Here is a 20673-nt window from a genome sequence, read left to right as displayed (position 1 = left end):
CAAACTCCACACAGAAAGGCCTGGGAGATACCCCACCTGGGTACCTGGCATCATGGAAACCTGGTCCCCAAGCGGGAATCGAACCCTGGACCTTCTTGCTGTGAGGCGACAGTGTTAACCACTACACCACTGTACAATATAGACGGCTTTGGAATTCTGGACTCAATCATATCTAACAACTAAATCGTCTTAGATGGGGGTCTATGGCCTAACGTGTATAATATAAAAAAATATATCTTTTTAAATTACTATTTATTTTTGGGCTTTTCCGTATTTTTCACCCATCCCAATTTAGCATCTATACTTTCCGTAGCCGCATTTCTGCAGGACGCTCTCTGATTGGCCACTGACTGACGCTCTCTGATTGGCCACTGACATGTTTGCCCAATCGCGTGACGAGCTGTGTCTTTGCCCATTTCCGCGTCGAACAGCCTGCAAACTACCTGGCGTTCTATCGCCATGCTCTAAGACAAACTCTAACCTTAACCAACTTCGAAAGAGTGCCTAAGCTTAACCGTCGAAAGAACTTGCCGTCACGCTCTAAGACAAACTCTAACCTTAACCTACTTCGAAAGAGTGCCTAAGCCTAACCAGTGTAGAAACTGCAGTCGGCCAATCAGAGAGCGTCCTGCAGAAATGCGGCTACGGAAAGTATAGACGCCCCAATTTAGTCGTTATGCCAATTCCCTTCCTGGACGGTGCGTGCATTGCCCCAATGTCGGCCTGGGGAGGGTGTAGAACTACCACATTCCTCCTCCGATACATGTGGAGTTGCCAGCCGCTTCTTTTCACCTGACAGCGAGAAGTTTCACTGGGGGAACGTAACGCATGCGGAGGTTCATGCTATCTCCCCCAGATCCCCTCCCTGCTGAACGATGGTTATCCTATAACCCTAGTTATATGATTACTGGAGAAGCGTCTCGCTTTTTCGAGCCCTGAGGAGCCCTGACTGTTTTTCGTTTGAAATTCAGACTCGGAAGGGAGAGCTGATCACGCCACCTGGGCTATATGGTGGCCGGAGGTGTGGTAAGGTAGATGTAAAGGTACATGTGAGAAGTTTGCGCGCATGCGCAGAGGACATCCCATAGGCGAAGCGAGACGCGAGCCAGTATGAAATATAACAGGCGCCTCAACCGACCAGTAGGAGTCGCAGTTTACAACGACCAGGACACATACCCCACCGGCTTCCCACCCGCTAACACTGCCAATTGTGTTAGTAGGGACGACTGAGGGTCCTTGACATCTCAAGCTAGTCTCGTTATACTCCCGTCTGCCTGTGAGGATTTGATGAGCTATGGCACACTGGGCTACTGCACTATAGCACTCTCACTATACTCTGCACTAAATATATGACTGCATATATGATGATTTGTCGTACAGAACTTGTAAGTCGCTTTGGATAAAAGTGTCAGCTAAATGACTAAATGTAAATGCAGTTTCCATTTGTCTAATAGTAATGGTACATCTTGTGTTGTCTACCTGCGCCTCATAGGATCAATAGGTGGCTGCCGATTCTTGGCAACATTTTAGATTTATCATATGTCGACAGTAATCAATAGTACTAAAAAAATAAGAAGCTTGACACTGAAATGAAATAAATCTGTCGTTCCAGTAAGGGGCAGGAGTGAAAACAAGGACATAATCAAACAAATGACCAAGTCAAATGATTAGAACGAGCAAGCTGTCTATCAAACCCTCTAGTGACATGCACGCTTGTTATGAGCATAACTCTTGCGTGCGTACACAAAGGCCTGCTGCTAACACATAGCTGCCTACTAGCTACCTAGCCGGCGTGGCTTTGGAGGCATCCTCATTCATTCTGATTTAATTGAATTAACTTAAACTAGAAAAGTAAATACAAACTAAATTAACAATGTAACATTTAAAACATTATTTTTCCACCATATCTGTTGACAATATAATTTCTTTATATATTAAAGGCTACATCCTGTGCGCACGCGAGGGGACATTTAAAGGCCTGACCATACTTGGCTCCGCAAGCCGCATTGGTGCACGTGACGTCATTTGTGTAATTTTTGTCAACGCGCTCGTCCGTGCGGACCTCACATCCGTGTCCGTGTGCAGGCAAAATTTTGGTACGACACCTCCGTGGATATGCGTGCCGACTGCGCATGTGCCCAGCTGTCATATTACAAGCACGGCGCCTGCTGGGAAAGCAACATGGTCCGTGTACGTTTTGAATGAATGAATGGATGAAAACGTTATTTAACAGATTGCAGAATGGGTACAATACAGTACGGCTCAATACACACAATTGTTAAGGGGATGCAGACCAGAGAAAGACGTTTGTCTTGTTTTCATCAGGGTCCCCCATTTTCAATTCATATTGACATTTATGACATACACAACATACAGGTATATAGTACCGTTACATACGATATGCAAATATACAGTACTGTTACCCAGAGATCCTAACAGAATATATACATATGATGGGGAGGAGACTGTACATTAGGAAGGGGTGGGTGGGTGGGAGAAATATATACATATGGTGGGGAGAACATATATATATATATATACATATAAAGATAGCAGGGTCACACTGAACTCGTGGAACAACTCTTGTTGTTGTCGAGTCGAGGGGTAGCCATTTACATTTCTACTGGGCTGGAGTGTGATTTGATTTGAAATCTTTATTTAGAACATGTAAATACAAACAATATAAAATCAAAACAAATCATTGCTCTCTAGAAATTAAATGGAAAAAAATAAACAAAAACAAAACATACTGTAACTCAATTTACATGTTCGAAAAGGAGTAGGAAGACATAATTGTATACACTTATGTAATCCTACCCCTTTTCCACTACTCAAATGTGTACTAATTTAAAACCTTACAAAACAAATATGATATATGTAAAACATGAAAGAAATAAAATAAAAATGTAAACACCTGTGAATGTCAAATCCCTTCATCATCCCTGTACCTCGTGAAAATCATTTCCTTATACTAATTCATTTTGAATTGTCTCATACTTGGACATTGCTTTTGCACCACATTCAGACTGTGCACTGTTTCACTCCACATGGAAATGCAGTGTCTTCTCCTGGTATGCGTACACTAAGAACTTTTAAATTGAGTTCTCCCCTGGAGAACTCCCACCCACCCACCCACCCACCCCTCCTAATTTATTATTATATTCTATATTATTATATTTTATATGACTATATTGTATTTGTACTGTGACGATATGCTGCTTTGACACCCGAATTTCCCCAAGGGGATCAATAAAGGATTATCATATCTTAATGTAATGTATGTATATAATAATAATACATTAGATTTATAGTGCACTATATATTTGGAAATCAAATCTCAGAGTGCTACAGAGTAAAAACAGACTTTAAAAACATAGGCAATTAAAAAACAACACATAAAAGCATAAAAAAGGGATAAAACACACAAGGCACGTATAAAAAGGTTAAAACTAAGGGACGGCTTTCGTGAAGAGGTATGTTTTAAGTCCTCTTTTAAAGGAAGCAGTGGTCTGTGGTGCTCTGAGGTAGTCATATATTTACTGGTAGGATCTCCGTTTAACAGTACTGTATATTTGCATATCTTGTATGTCACAAATGTAACAGTACTGTATATTGTGTATGTCATAAATGTCATTATGAATTGAAAATGGGGGACCCTGATGTCTGGTCTGCATCCCCTTAACAATTGTTTGTATTGAGCCGTACTGTATTGTACCCATTCTGCAATCTGTTAAATAAAGTTTTCAATCATCAATCAATCAATCACATAAGCACTCGACGCGACGCTTCCGGACACCAAACACGGAGTATAATCAGAAGCGCATGCGCAGCGTGTCTGCATCCGTCAGTTTCCGAGTATGCCAGAGGCCTTATGCGCATGCGTGTGCGTGCACGTGGCGTCAATAAAATGCGTGCAACCAGAGTTGAAATCACCAACGCATGCTTGAATATAATACACTGTATTGCACTATCGCAGGACCTTAGTTAAGCATTACATCATGTGCAGGAGTGTGTTATAGGAATTAGATCATGCCTAGGGGTGGTTGTTAGGCCCGACGCGCAGCCGAGGGTCGTTAGACCCCCCCTAGGCATGATCTAATTCCTATAACACACGACTACAAGTGATGTAATGTCTTTTATACAATGGCCGAACTCACCCAACACACAGTAATTGAAGCATAATGGAGATTTATTCACAAAACCATCCGCAGAAAAAGTAGGTCAGAGGTCGTTGAGCAGCCGTGTAGTCAAGTCAAGTCAAGAGTTTTATTGACCCCCATCTCACCTCAAGGTCCCTGATGCTGAACTTCTCTTCATAGATGTAGGCGGCGTCGGCACCAGAAGCGATGCCGGCCATGGTGGCCAGATAGCCGCAGTATCCTCCCATAGTCTCAATGATGAACACACGGCGCTTGGTGCCGGCCGAGGACTGCTTGATTCTGTCACAGGTCTGCAGGAGGATATGGAGGGAAATCTGTTAAAGTTGTGTGTGTGTGTGTGTGTGTGTGTGTGTGTGTGTGTGTGTGTGTGTGTGTGTGTGTGTGTGTGTGTGTGTGCACGTGTGTGTCTGTCTGTCTGTCTGTTCTGTGTGTGTGTCTGTGTGTGTCTGTCTGTCTGTTCTGTGTGTGTGTGTCTGTGTGTGTCTGTCTGTGTGTGTGGGTGTGTGGGTGCTTCTGTATGTGTGTGTGTGCATCTGAGTGTGTGTTATGTTACAGGCAGTACATACCGTGGTGATGGTGTTGAGGGCGGTGTCTGCACCGATGCTGAAGTCTGAGCCAGGGACGTTGTTGGAGACGGTGGCGGGGATGACCACCATGGGAATGCACAGCTCCTCGTACTTCTCTCTGCCCTGCACCAGCTCCAGACCACCCACATAGGCCTGTGGAGGGGGGCAGAGAATAGGTCAATGTAAAAGAGATCCATGTCAGGTTTATGACGGTGAAATGTCGTTTCTATGTCTTTTTTTTTTTTATCTACTTTTTCTCCTCCAGTTTTTTCTGTATTTTCCTCCCATCCCAATTTAGTCGTTATGCCAATTCCCCCCTCCCCTTCCTGGTCGTTGCGTGCATGTGCCCCCCACTGGTCGGTCTAGGGAGCCCTGAAGTCTATCACATGCTTCCTCCAATACATAAAAGACAGCCAGTAGCCTCTTTTCACCTGACAGAGCGGACTCTCATTGGTGAAGTGTAACGCGTGGGAGGTCACACTACCTTCACCATTTCCTCCCTCGCTGTGCAGGCGCCCTGACGACCTGTAGGAGTCGCTGTTTACAACGACCAGATTACCACCCACCGGCTTCCCTCCCGCTGACACCGCCAATTGTGTCAGTATGACGGCCGGCCAAGCCGGAGGCACCGCTGACAGCCGGATTCGATACCAGTGTCTCTTGCGGTGGTGACGAGCGCTTAGTCTGCTGCGCCACCCAGTCGCCTATGTCGTTTCTATGTCTGTATTGAATCTACAACGATCAAGAGATGATCAGTCATTGTTGACTTGAATTGAATAGGGGTGTAAAATATGACGGATGCATTTGGACGCATCAGTATGAATTGCATTGATCTGATTTTATTTTTAATCTCTATCAATTTATGTTGATATTAATGGATTTATGTGTATCCATTCAATCAATGTATCAATAATTCTGCTAACAAATAACTGGGTTTAAGAGATTTAGTTTGAATATGTATAACTAGAATGGGTGCTCGTTGGAGCACAATTATGTCCACGGCATGCTATAGTTGGTAATAAATATATCCCCCAATGAATGAAGGATGTATGGCATGTACACATGTTTTATGTTGTCTCTTGTGGAGTGAGTCAGTGTGAGTCACAAGAGATTGATGTGCCTTTAGCATACACAAGTTGTTTCCAATAGAAAACGCTAGCGTTCACTGCTGGAAATTGATTCCCCCAAAATACTTCCCATTGCCTGATGTGAAACATCCCACACGCTCATTCTTGTGCCTCCGTAACATTCTGTGCCAAAGCACAGGCTGATCGGCCCTATAGTTTGTGAGATATTGCGCAGATTCACACACACACACACACACACACACACACACACACACACACACACACACACACACACACACACACACACACACACACACACACACACACACACACACACACACACACACACACACACACACACACACACACACACACACACACACACACACACACACACACACACACACACACACACACACACACACACACACACACACTTGCCACTGATATAATTATTGCTGACTGAATCAGTCCCATTACATTTGTAAACCTATTGAAATTCTCAAAGTACTACAATTAATCAAATCATGGTCAAAATATAAGATTTTAGAATGATAAATGAGGATCAAATGGGGTTATGGGGTCAGACTGAATCATTACCCTCCCTGACATGAGTTGTCGTTTCAGGCTCGGTTGTTTCCCCCACTGATCGTACCTCAAATCCACCAATGATCACCATAGCATGGATATTGTGCTTGGCGATGTTCTGGCTGATTTCCTCCATCACCTTACATGGCAGAGTTCTTTGGAGATGAAGAGAACAAACAAAGAGATGTTTAGCGGTGCGACTGAAGCCTTTCCCCTCCTCATGATCAAGTGACATATAGAAGTAATGAGCAGGTCCTCTACCTCTTGGTGCCCAACATGGAGCCTCCCTTTCCTGTCCAGCCACTCACATCTGTCCAAGTGATTGGTTCAATCTGGAGGGGAGGGGAGGGCACACCACATTATAGATAGATGGATAGATGGATGGATGGATGGATGGATGGATGGATGGATGGATGGATGGATGGATGGATGGATGGATGGATGGATGGATGGATGGATGGATGGATGGATGGATGATAGATAGATGGATAGATGGATGAAAGGATGGATGGATGGATGGATGGATAGTGGACATAGTTTGAATTGTTTTCCATGGATGCTGTGTGTTACAGAGCCTGTGTATGTCGGCTGGTGTTGACTAGCAGGTCTGAAATGCAGAGAGCTGGAGGACGCGTGCGCACACACACACACAACCACACACACCTGTCCGTGAGCGAGACCGTCAAAGCCGTCGTGGACGGCCAACATGTTATGTCCCTGAATGAGTCCCATCCTGACAGCAGAGCGGACGGCAGCGTTCATACCAGCACAAGGAGCACCCACGTTAATGATGGCCACATTAATGTTGCTCTGCCAGAGAGAGAGAGCAGAGAGAGAGAGAGAGAGAGAGAGAGAGAGAGAGAGAGAGAGAGAGAGAGAGAGAGAGAGAGAGAACAAGAGAGAGAGATTCATGTAAACTGAAAAACCATACAACTCGATTTTGAAATGTTTTAGGGCAGCCCATGTATTTGCAGTTGTGTTAAGTCAATACAAATCACTTGGGAATGTGAATGTGATATATCACAAGAAAGTACTCAACCTCTACGGTCTTTAATTAACTGTGAATGTACACAACACTTTAACATACAGTACCATCTTTAGATAATACAGTTTGAAAAGATTTGCTTCTCTGAAAATCTAAAATGGAGTTACACGGTCTGAGGTACTCAGTTATCAATTCACATTGTCAATATTCACTTGGTGTACATTATTATGAGGAATAATATGCATTCATTTGCAACCAGTGTCCAGATAGATAATAATTGAGTTAGTGATTTTCTCTCACCTTAACATCTGGGGGGTTGATGTGGGCCAGCAGTTTGTATGTGTTCCAGTTGTTCTCAAAGCTCCTGCACATTGCAAAGAAAGTGCCATGTTAGTGGTTTATCTGCAGTGAATTTAGCTGATATGTTTAAAAAGAAAATATTCGTACTTTCCCCTGAGCTTGATAGCATCTTCAAATCTGCCCTCGGCCATGGCAGCAGTGACGTCCTTGGTCTGTCAAGAGAGGTGAGGGAAAGGGAGAGGGAGGAAGATTGAGATAATGTCCTGCCACTTTAATAACACATTATTAATAGAGATCCTCTAAAAGGGGGGGCGGAGCCAGGCGTTCATGGAGTGGGGAGAATACACTTTTCTCCCCATTAGTCTTTATTTTATTTTTATTTGTTATTGGTCTGCTTGTTGAGTCGTCGAGTTTCAACTACTTTCGTCGACTTTTTTCAACTTTCTGCGATGTCGATGGAGACCAGAGCCATGAGCACCCCAGCCGGCAAACTGCCACCGGGTCTACCCTCGCCGTCGCCCGGAATCAGTGAGATAAATGAAGCTGTTCTCTCGGTCATGACCAAACTCCATGCAGACTTTGAGGTACGCTTCGCTGAAACACAAAGAAAAGTACAGGCGGAATTTTTTGACACCCTTCATCGAGAGATGACAGAGGAAATTAGGTTGGCGGTCGACCCGTTGAGAGAGAAGATGGAGTCGCTACATGCTGCCTCCACGGCTAATGCTAACGAACTAGCCTCGCTAACGACAGAGGCCTCTCAACAGGGCGAGAGGCTGGCGTGTCTGGAGAGCTCCCTGATGGCTAGGCAGGCTGACGTTGCCAAACTACAGTCGGTAATTGTGGAAATGCAGTCCCGGGAGAGACGCTACAACATCAGGATTGTTGGTGTACCGGAGGGCAGTGAGGGAGGTCGTCTCTCGGAGACCATGCCGGAATTGTTGCAGAAAATACTGGGGAAAGATGTCCTCCCCAGCCCACCCGTATGCGAGTCGGCCTACAGAGCGGGCAAGACCAGTCCTGGAGTGAACAAGGAGCCGAGGCCCATCATTGTCAAGCTAAACAGGCTACAACAGAGGGAGCTCATCATGCGGTCGGCCCGTGCCAGAAGGGGTAAACTAGGTCTCGGCGATCACAAAGTGGCCATTTTCGAAGACTTTTCGCCGGAGGTTCAAGCACAGAGAGGCGAATACAAAGTGGTCATGGCCAGGCTATGGAAACTGGGCCTGAGGCCTACACTATTCCCCCCCGCGAGATTATCTGTACTGTGTCAAGTACAGGGGTCAAGGACTACAGCCCCCTCAGCATCGACGGGGCACCGGTTGAGAGAGTCAACAGCTTCAAGTACCTCGGAGCCCACATATCCGAGGACTTGACATGGACCACACACATTAACAGTGTGGTGAAGAAGGCACGACAACGCCTCTACTTCCTCAGGCGCCTAAGGAAGTTCCAAGTCAGCCAGAAGATCCTTAAGAACTTCTACTCATGTACAATAGAGAGCATCTTGACCGGCAACATCACCTCCTGGTTTGGGAATAGCACTGCAAAAGACCAAAGCAGACTACAAAGAGTGACACGTTCAGCCGAACGCACAATTGGAGGGGGGCTCCCCACCCTCCAGAACATTTACTACAAGCGTTGCAAGGGGAAGGCTAAGAGAATTATTAAGGACTCGAGCCACCCGAACAACTGCCTCTTTGAACTGCTGCCGTCAGGCAAGCGATACAGGAGTCTCAAGGCGAGCACAGAAAGACTCAGAAGTAGCTTCTATCCCCAGGCCATCAGGCTGCTAAACGAACAATGAATGAACACTACACAACAACAACCACCAAACACACATAGCACACACATCCACACGCACACACTCACTTTAAACAAACACACTGTAGCACCCACTCCACACACTTTATAGCACACACCCACTTTAAACAAACACACTGTAGCACCCACTCCCCACACTTTATATTTATGGATGAAGGATTGCACTACAACTCGTACACCTTACTGTAAATTGTACCTAAAATTGTACCTCATCCCATTTCTGCTTTGCACTAGATAGTACTGTACATTAGTACACTGCATAGTATTGTGTATTGTATATTATATGGTAACTCAGAACATTGTACATATGTCTATACCGAACACTGTGACCTCATTTTCTTCTTCTAAATTCATGCTATATTATGTTATTATGTTATTTGATACTATCTTGTCTAGCACAGTCTCTGGAGCGTAACAGTAAGAAGCATTTTGTATGAAAGTATTCTGTACTTCTGTATGACAACTATTAAAGAACTTGAACTTGAACTTGTAAGGGCGATGATCGTCGTTCATTTTGGTCGTTGGCTAAAGCGGAGGAATATCTCGGGGGGATAGCCGAGACTGTAGCTTGATAACTATGTCGGGTGAGTGACTTGGCGATGTGGGCCTAAATACATTGATAGGGCGGACTACTCACAAATGCTTATTGTCATGCCCAAACAGGCTAACTGGCCACTGCCCATCCAAGCTAGCGGGGCATCCCAATTACTTCTGTTACTTGCTAATGCTGACCTCATGGTCGTACGTGTGTGTCGCCTCTATGGAAGCTAGCGAGCTAGCTGGACAATGTTCATTTCAGATACGAGCGTGCTGGCTGGTCATCACTAGCTTGCGCGCTAGCCTCGGGCTAACTAACATGCTATGGCTATCGCCCGCACCGAATCATTCGGGACCCGTTAATGTTTACGTATTTTGGCTGTTGTTGCTGTTTAAGTGGCATCTGTTTGCACAATTTAACTGTGATTGGGTCCTGCCCTACCTATCTTCTGATATGCTTTATTATTTTTTCTTTTTCTTTTACCCAGTTGTGCTATAGCTTTGCGACGTTGATACGCAGATTCAGAAGTAGTTGGTTACAGGGATGGCGTTGAGTTATTATATAATAATGGCTAATTTTTCCCTTATAGTTGGCTCATATTAGGGCCAAGGCTCACATTTGTTGTTTTCGTTGTCTAGACGGGGTTTGGCTGTTTTGAGCCTTAGGCTCCAGTCGTAGAAGGTCGGTTAAGTATATATATGCAATATATAATAACAGGCTGTGTCAGGTATAGCTTATTACTATCCCCGGGTTAATGAAGGTGTTTACTTCTATTCTTATATAGGATTATGTCATTCCAGCCTTTGTACCTGACCATACCCCTTTTTCCTTTTTCTTTTTATTGTTGCTGTTTAAATGACATCTGTTTGCACAATTTACCTGTGATCGGGTCCTGCCTTAGACTATCTTCTGGTATGCTTTAATTTTTTTAATTTTCCTTTTTCCATTTGTGCTATAGCATTGCGACATTGATATGCAGATTCGGAAGTAGTTGGTTACAGGGATGATGTTGAGTTATTATATAATAATAGCTATTTGTTCCCTTATAGTTGTCTCATGTTAGGGCCAAGGCTCACGGTGGTTTTCGACCGATAACTTTATTGAATTTAAATTTTTTTATTTTTATTTGTGTTAATTGGACTAGTGGGGGGTTTAATCAGGGGTTTATCTAGAGAGGGGGTCGGAGTGGAGAGCGTCTTATTGGATCCATGATTCCAGTGGGAAACGATAGGAAGATGACCATCCTTAGTGGATGGAGCATAGGGAGGGGATTGGAGAATGGGTATAGGAGGGTTAATATTAGGACGGGTGGGTTAGGGTATAGAGTAGAAGTAGGGGGGGTTGTAACTGGGGTGGTATTTTTCTGTGTTTTCTGTACTGTTGTCCTGTATGTGTGTAATTGTTCCACCTCTGAACTCTTGGGATTGACCGTCTGGGCCCGCCTGGATCAGCGCCTCTGTCCTCAGCCTGGCTGCACTGGTACGTTCTCCACGCATTTAGACAAGTTCGACCATGGCTAAATTGAATATTTTAATTTGGAACGCAGGGGGTCTTAACGCCCCACACAAGCGTGCCAGTGTCCTTTGGTTATTGAAGAGAAGAAATATTGACATTGCTCTCCTTAGTGAGACGCATTTATTGGTGGGTGATGTGTCAAGGCTAGCAAACCGACAATATCACGTTATCTCCTCATCCTCAGCCGACGATAAGACAAAAGGAGTCGTCATAGTTACAAGACGTAACCTTGATATCAAAGTCCTGGATGTGTGGTCGGACACGGAGGGAAGGATTACTATAGCAAAAGTTGAGTTCTCTCATAGGAAGATGGCATTAATAGCATTGTATGCCCCTAACACATTTGATTCAGCGTTCTATAATACAATCACGAAGAATATGTTGGAACTTACTGGATACGCTCTCATTGTGGGTGGCGATTTTAATGCGTGCTGGGATGCGGAGATGGATAAGTCCAGGTCCTCTGAAACAAGCGACCAAAAACGGTCCTCTAAGGCCCTCAGGATGTGGGCCCAGGACACGGGGCTCGCAGACCTATGGCGCATATCCAATCCCACCCTCAAGGATTACTCTCACCTGTCAGCCAGACACAAAACCTTCTCTCGAATAGACTATGCATTCGCGTCCCCTAATATGTTTGATAGTTTCGACGTCTCATTGGTTCCCCTGGCTCTCTCGGACCACAAGGGGATTTTCCTTGTGTCAACCTTTGGCAGGCTCTCCACGAGAGCTCCCAGGTGGCGTTTTAACTCAACCTTATTAAAGAACGATGATTTCTGCACTGAGTTCAGGAGTAAACTAGCTGAATTCTTGCAGATCAATGTCGGCACGGTCGAAGACCCTAGGGTCCTGTGGAACGCATTGAAAGGATTTATCAGGGGTCATGTCACACTTTTCGCCTCCAATTTGCGTAAATCCCGGTCAAAAAAACTAGAAGGACTGGAAACATTATACGCGGACCTATACGCATCTTTGCAAACTAACTATAGTGAACGACTAAACACACAAAGTAAGATAGTCAAGAAAGAAATAAACTCCATACTTAAACAACAGTCTGAGTTCTTGATACATAGGACAAGGCAAAATTACTACTTTCACGGTTCCAGGCCTAGCCATCTGTTGGCAATGAAGATACGCTCGAATGATCATTTCTCGGATATCCCTTCGATCAAGACGCGACAGGGAACAGTCACTACTGATTCAAAAAAGATCAACGACACTTTTAAAGAATTTTACTCACAGTTATATAGCTCAGAGGTTAATTTCGATAACTCTAAATTTGAATCGTTCATTGGCGGGCTTGAGATACCCCACATTTCTGAGGAAGAGGCTAAGGAACTGGGGAAACCAATCACTCTTATGGAACTTAGGGAGACGATTGCTGAAATGCAGAGGGGTAAGGCACCAGGCTGGGATGGGATTCCACCCGAGGTATATTTAGCTTTCTGGGACCAACTGGGTCCATTGATGCTCGATATGATCAATTACGCTATCGAACAAGGGGAGTTCTCAAGGGATGTCAACATGGCATTGATTTCTTTACTTCTCAAGAAGGATAAAGATCCCAATGATTGTGGTAGCTATAGGCCCTTGAGTCTTCTCGGGGCCGATCTAAAAGTGTTTGCCAAGGTGCTGGCCCGCCGCCTGCAGAGATTTATGACAGTATTGGTACACTGCGATCAGACTGGTTTTATCCCGGGGCGCCTGGCTGCAGATAATCTTAGGAGGCTGTTGCATGTAGTCGATAACAGTAAAGACAATACAGCTCCGTCCACAGTTCTGTCTTTGGATGCCATGAAGGCGTTTGACAGACTAGAATGGTCATACCTGTGGAAGGTACTTGAGGTTATGGGTCTTGGAAAGAATTTTATTCATATGATTAAAGTCCTGTATGCCTCGCCGTCGGCAATGATACTGACAGGCAAAAACTGTTCCACACTTTTTTCAGTCTCCAGATCTTCTAGACAGGGTTGTCCTCTGAGCCCAGGACTATTCGCGCTTTCCCTCGAACCATTGGCCCAATTTATTAGGCAATCGGAGGACATCGTCCCCATAATGGTCAATAATACACCACACAAAATTGCTCTCTATGCGGATGACCTACTGATTTTTATGGATGACCCCTCCCGGTCGGCCACAAAATTTCTGGGAATAATCAACGACTTTGGTAAATTGTCAGGCTTTAAGATTAACTGGAACAAATCAGCCTGCCTACCTCTTAATGAGCTGGCCAAGGCAGTGCGACTACCAGCTGATATCCCCATAGTGGAACATTTTAAATACTTAGGCATAGAGATATTCCCCACGCTGAGTCAAACTACTAAGTACAACTTCACAGGTACTTATGATAAAATACGCCAGGATCTAGACAGATGGTCGTCCCTTCCTAACTCCTTACAAGCCCGGGCTTCCATAATCAAAATGAACGTCCTGCCTAGGATACATTTTGTTAGCTCAATGCTCCCCCTGCCCCCTCCAATAGACCACTGGCGCAAGGTACAATCGATGGTATCTAAGTTTATCTGGAATAACAAACGCCCGAGAATCAAAAGAGCTACTACTCAACGTAGGAAACAAGATGGGGGCCTCGCAATCCCTGATTTTAAGCTTTATTTCTGGTCCTTTTCACTGAGACCTCTGATGTACTGGCTAGACCCTGTAGAGGCTGTATCTTGGCGCTCCTTAGAAGCGGCGGCGGTCTCACCGCTAAGATTGCAGGATGTAGTGTACTCCACTGTCCCTATTTCGAAATGCCGACTGAGATATGGACCGATCATAACCCACGTGATCCAAACATGGCGTAATGTACAGAAGTCATGTGGGGTTAAATGCCCATGGCACCTGGACTCTCCAATTTTTAATAACCAGCAACTACTTGTTGGGCACAAGCCGGTTAGTATTCCTCAATGGCAAAGGAGGGGAGTTCATACTCTGGAGGATATTTATGATAAGAACGGCCTTCGTGCGTTTCAGGACTTAAAAGAATTGTATGATCTTCCCGGCGAGTCCTTCTTTCTTTACCTTCAACTAAGGTCAGCGCTGAGGGCGCATGGCGTGCCGTGGGCTCAAGCTTTGCAACCACACCCCTTCCTCAGGCTCATAGTGGACAGGACGACCTCCAGAGGGTTTGTCTCAGACTTTTATACGCCATTAATTCAATCCACGTATAAAAATGTATCATTGGATACAATCTGGCGTGTGAATATCCCGGAGTTGGACCCCGAGTTTGACTGGGATGATGTTTGGGCAAATGTGGCATTGTATTCCCGCAACCCCAATCACCAGCAAATTAATTTTAATTATATTCATAGGACCTATCTTACACCTAGGAAGCTATTTGCTATGGGACTGATAACCGACTCTCGGTGCACTTTGTGCTCTCAAAAGGCCACTGGCACTTATATGCATATGTATTGGGATTGCCCACCAGTGGCCCGCTTCTGGAGGTCAATAACGGACAAACTTTCAGATCTGTGTGGCTTAACTATCCCATTCACAGCTGTTACGCTACTCCTGAACGATATAACAACACTACCCGCGTCCGTACAACTAAAAAGGGTTGTCCTAGCGTGCGTCACGGCAGCGAAGAAGCTAATAGCATTGAGATGGAAGGAGCCTGAGAAGCTCACAGTGATTAACTGGTCCCTAACACTGTTGGATGTGATTTATCTTGAGATATCCACGGCGCGGGTGATTGGGGTGGGGCAGGCTGGGATTGACCTGTGGTTCGCAGCAGCTGAGAAGGTCAGGACCGCCGCGTGCGGCTGAGCGGGGTTGGGGTGCTTGTTCGGGGGAGTCCGGCGGTCTCGTGGGAGGGGGAGGAGGAAATGGCTTGTCTGTCTTGTCTTTTGTGTTGTCCTCTTGAATTTAACTGGGGATTTTATTGGGGGGCAGCTATTTAGCTATTTCTTCACTATTTGGTCACTTTTACACGGTTCCTGTGAGTCTATGGAACACCTCTGTAGGTTTTTGTTTTTCATGAAGGTTCATTGCTCTGTTTTCGAGTCGTGTTCTCAAAGGGGCGGGGCTCCAACCACTGTGTGACCCGGTGGCATCTGCCACATTGTTATGCAGCTGGGAGATCTCTGACATCACTGATATGCACATTTTGTGATAACTCAGCTCGGTGAGGGTGAATGCTGTGAGGTGAATTGGAAGAGTGGGCCTTGTTGTGAATTAGAGATGTACGTTTTATTAATATAGGGCCACACGGCCGGGAATCGGGGCTGGGTACTGGGAAAGGCCATTTATTAGATAGTTCCCCTTGAATTTAGAATTAAAAATTTAAAAAGGTTGAACTCTGTTTTCTTTTCTTTTTGTCTTTATAATTTATAAATTGTTATTTCTGTATTATTATTGTTTTTGTTATTTTCCTGTGAAGTTCTGTGTATTGTGATTGTGATTAATGTGTTGTCTTGTTTCATGTAAATAATAAAAAATAATTGATAAAAAAATTCTCTAAAAGAACTTCAGAAATCAATCCCTAGTAGCATGAATCTACTGCCTTCACCTACTACAACGGCTTGACATTAACACCCGCCACCGCCAAATGTGGGTAGAATTCGGCTGTGGCGGGTAACTCCGTGATTCTACCCACCACAGTGGCTAGTGACTTTTTTTCTATGAAAAAAAAAAACATTGTAGTCTACAAAAGGCACCGGCAATAATTAAGTCAATCCAAGTGATACTACATAATACTACAACTCCCACAACAATTCGGAAAAGTGCATTACCGGCCAGATCCTTGTAGTGGTGCTGTCTCGAGAATGGAGTACTCCTTGTTTCAGACCGGATGTTAATTTTTTTCATTCAGGCCTACTTTTTCTATTAGCCTGAAGCTATGCCTTCATCAGATCGCATGGAATACCTTTTGCAACGCCGAATTCAGTATGCAGTAAAGGAATATAGCATCAGCCAATGGACATATCGATCTACCAGATGGCGATCAATAACTGGGAAATCCTTTTTGGGATCCAACCGACCACAGGTAAGAACGATTTCACGTAGATTTCATGCTGATCAGGCCTTGTTAGCATTAGCCAACCAGCCGATCAGTGTATGATGCTACAATAACGAATGCCGTTATTGGTAATCAATCATCAGAAACGAGGTTCTTAAAACTGTTCACTCTCTCAACCGGTGCCCCGTCGATGTTGAGGGGGCTGTAGTCCCTGACCCCCGACCTCCTAAAGTCCACACAATCATCTCTTTTGTTTTGCTGACGTTCAGCGAGAGGCAGTTCTCCTGACACCACTGCGACAGATTCTTTACCTCTTCCAGGTAGGCCCTCTCATCATTGGCAGAGATCAGGCCCACCACTACTGTGTCATCAGCAAATTTGATGATTGTGTTGTTGTTCCACTGTGCCACACAGTCGTGTGTGTACAGCGAGTAGAGGAGGGGACTCAGAACACAGCCCTGGGGGGCCCCTATGTTGAGAGTGATGGATGAGGAGGTGCAGTTGCCTGCTCTCACCACCTGGGGTCTACCCGTCAGGAAGTCCAAGACCCACTGGCAGAGGTCATAGTTCAAGCCCAGGTCCCTGAGCTTGGCTATGAGTTTGGAGGGGACTATGGTATTGAATGCTGAGCTGTAGTCGATGAACAGCATTCTCACATAGTTTCCCTGCCTCTTGTCCATGCTGCTATTGTCAGGATTGGGAGGGTGTAGGACACAAATGCAGACACACGCAAAAGGGGGAAATCCCACTGGTAACGCAGAGCGTTAAAAATAAATAAAAAGCTATAGAAAACACAAAACACCAGGATAAAAGAAATGGGGAAACTATCTCTCCGTCAAAATTGAAAGTGTATCTCTCCGTCGCATAAAGGCTGACTGGCAGTGAGTATAGATTATATTTTTCCTATAATTTCTCTATCTACTCCAGTGCACTCCGCAGATTTGGTTGTCAGACAGACACGCGCTGCTCGTGCATAAAGGAGGATAGAGAAACCTCAGAGAGGTGTTAGGAGAGAGCTATATGATTGTGAAATAAACAGTGGGGGGGGGTTGTGTTCACCATACTATGAGGCTATGCTGATTTACAAGTAATCTCTCAGTGGTGTGCGTGGGCTGAGCGAACAACATCTGGCCCTTTGCACAAGTTATATTTTGGGAAGGGGAAGGAGTTTTGAATTAAGTTCTGCATGCAAAAAAAGAATTTGGATGTGCGTTCCGTTAGTGGTTAAAGTAACATTGTATTTGTTCGGTACACAGCGCATACTGAACCGAAGGTCCCGTACCGAAACGGTTCATTGACATTTACATTGTCCTTTAGCTGACGCTTAGCTATCCAAAGTTCTGCCGACAAGTCAGCAGGAAGGGTACATCTCTTACAGCTGAGTAACAATGTTCATCAAACAGTGCTGAAACTTGGGTGCTGAAGTGTTGAGTGCATAGTAGTAAAGACATATTAGTATACATTGTGCATTTACATTAATCATTGTCACATGAAAACATGTTTGCACATGTTTAGCAGAAGCTATTTTCCATCTGTAGTCTAAGTTGAGTGGCTTCTTTTGTCAGGAAGGAGCGGATACTTCTAACGTTGCTCAGGAGGAATCTGCAGGTTCTTGTCGTTGCAATGATGTGAGCGAAGAAGTTCAGCCGATCGTCAAGGACTACACCAAGGTTCTTGGTGGTCGGGGACGCGGCCATGGCTACATTCTCCACTGTGATGGAAAGGTCGGTCAGCGGGGAGGATTTGGCCGGCAGATGAAGCAATTCTGTTTCGCTTAGGTTCAGTTTGAGGTGGTTGGCTCGGGTACGAATACGTGTCGTTTACAAGTGCCTGGAAGACGGCGAGTTGGAAAGGCCAAAAGGCATGACAGATATTCGTAGTGTCCTCTGGGGGTATTGAAGGCTGTCTTCCAGCAATTCAGTAAATCCCTGAGAGCCAGTAAACCTCACTCCCGATGTGGAGCAAGTGAGAGTGCTCTTTCTCTCTCAGTTGCGTTCACAGATTCGTAGGGCTGACCTTCGAATTTTTTTTGGAATTCGAAGCTTCGGGGCCGAGATTCGATTTTAATTCGAAGCATCGAAATAATAAAAATAAACAACATTTACGTTTTTTTTGTTGATTTTTTCTATTTTTTTATGTTGTGGGACTTGTACAGCACTTTGTTCAACTTTGTCAGTGCTGTAAAGTTTAAACCTTTTTAAATCTTAGACAAACGAAACATGAAATATTGTAAGCAGTCATTTGAGGCTTTATAAAAGCAGCACAATGAACACAAATCTGTCAGTGCCGAGTCCGACCTCATCTTAAATAACAAACAGCATTGCTTGTTGTAATTAACAAAGAGAGGCAGAGTTGATTTTGCAACAACAAAAAAAAGATAATAATAATAATAATAATATATATATATATTTTTTAATAATAATCTAATTTTATTTTCATATTCGAATCCCATGTCCATCGAACGAAGCTTCGAAGTATTTAAGACAGCCCTACAGATAGCCCGGCTATCTAACTTAATAGAACTTAACTTAACTGAACGGAACTTAACCAGATCAACATTGTAAATAAGAAACCTGTTCTTAATGCAGTGTTCTTAACACTGCATCAGACCAGGCTCCGTGAGGGCATTCTGAATACCATGGCGAAAAAATGAAATATGATCTCAATAACGTTGTACGCCGTGGAATGGCAGAATTAGCATGACCTTGAAACACGTTGTACAACGTTTTTGGTGCAGGATGTGTTAATGTTTTATCCGGCTAAATAAAAAAATAGCCAACAAGATTAACCTCTCAAAACGTGTCAGGAACTTCACGACAGGATCATTCATTTTCACTTTCTCTGACAAGGCATGGAGAAAAGTTGCCGTTAGTGCCTAATGGTCAAAAACACTCTTCATCTCCGCTATGAAAAGATGTGTATCGGCACAGGCCGGAGTCTGCTATAGGGCTTCATTAGAGAGAAGAGAAATTATATAGGCAACTCTGGCTCTCTCTGTGCTGAACATAGAGGGTTGAAACTCAAAAGCCAGACTGCACTGGGTGATAAACCCTCTAGATCTTCCTGGATGCCCATCATAACGAGTCGGTGTAGGGATCCTCTGTTACAATCCGTTTCTCAACTCCACCCAAAGACTCATGAACAGTGGTCCTCTGCTGCCATCTTGCGGCCTGTCGGTGCTACTACTCATGTTATCTCTGATTTGCCTGTCTGCGTTTATTAATCTGTTCTCTGTCATGCTCACTGATCTGCTCCATGTGTATCTGCTATCTGTGCTGTGTCCCATTATCTAGTCCTGTGTTCTCCCCAGTATGGTTGTATTGTGATCTAGTCTAGTGTTGTCTCAGTGTGTGTATCTGTATTCGGTCCAGTCATGTATTCTAGTCTGTCCGTGTCTCCCCAGCTGTTGCTTGTTGTAATCAGCATCTGTATTTATGCCTGCCTGCCCCGTGTCTCCCCGTGGCGTCATTGTTCTGTTCACCCAGTGTACCTTGTTGCTTATCCCCGAATCCTGTTCCGTGTTTTCCAGTATCCTGCTCCGTATGCTCTGTACCCAGTCTTCTGTGTTACCCCGTGTTCTGCCGGTCGTTCGTGTAGCCCCCTGTACTCTGTTGCTCGTGTCCTCCTGCCGTTTGCGGAGTTATCCCTTGCTCCCTGTTCTGTTAGTGTTCTCGTTTTGATGCTCTTTTGTTTCGTACTCAATTCGGTTTCTGGTCAGGTTTTGTTTCTAGTCTGTCTTGTTTCCCCGAGCCAGTTTGACTGCGCCGCTACCTTTGTTTATTGCCGTGCCTTGTGATGTGCCCGTGTTTACTACTGCCAGTAAAGAACCTTGTATTGCTACCTTCGCTTCCCGACTCGTTCCTTGTCCTCTGTCTCGCATTTGGGCCCTACTCACCGCTCGCCACCACCACTGTAACATCCTCGGCTCACTACTAGGAGGACTATGGAGCAGGACTAAAGGTGGTTGTGGAACCGGAAGATTGGGGTTTGTACTGCTGGTGTTTTTTTGTTTCAGCATGTGTGTTCTGTTGTTCTGTGATAGTGCGAAGAATATGCTCATGAGAGCCTAACATGGTTCCCTGTGCATTAATAGCACGGCTCTGTGCTGCTATTTGGGAACCAAGAGCAAGGGCATCTGATGTGTCCTGTGGTGGCTCATACATCCATAGC

General features: G+C 44.8%; 1 protein-coding gene across 1 annotated transcript in view; it reads right to left on the bottom strand.

The window, feature by feature from the left end:
- The window catches only part of pfkma (phosphofructokinase, muscle a), a 54420-nt gene that overhangs the window by 10428 nt on the left and 23319 nt on the right, over nt 1-20673 (bottom strand). The window contains exons 11-17 of the mRNA XM_084332570.1: nt 7814-7878; nt 7667-7730; nt 7045-7191; nt 6643-6713; nt 6449-6536; nt 4727-4879; nt 4286-4450 (exon numbers count right to left, since the gene is read on the bottom strand). Of these exons, the coding sequence (XP_084188696.1) occupies nt 4286-4450; nt 4727-4879; nt 6449-6536; nt 6643-6713; nt 7045-7191; nt 7667-7730; nt 7814-7878 (753 nt within the window). The remainder of the gene's footprint in view (nt 1-4285; nt 4451-4726; nt 4880-6448; nt 6537-6642; nt 6714-7044; nt 7192-7666; nt 7731-7813; nt 7879-20673) is intronic.

This window comes from Notolepis coatsorum, assembly GCF_963971535.1.
Source record: "Notolepis coatsorum genome assembly, chromosome: 17".
NCBI classification, from domain to species: Eukaryota; Metazoa; Chordata; class Actinopteri; order Aulopiformes; family Paralepididae; genus Notolepis; species Notolepis coatsorum.
Note: the sequence above shows the minus strand (reverse complement) of the source record. Positions and strands in the feature narration are given on the sequence as shown.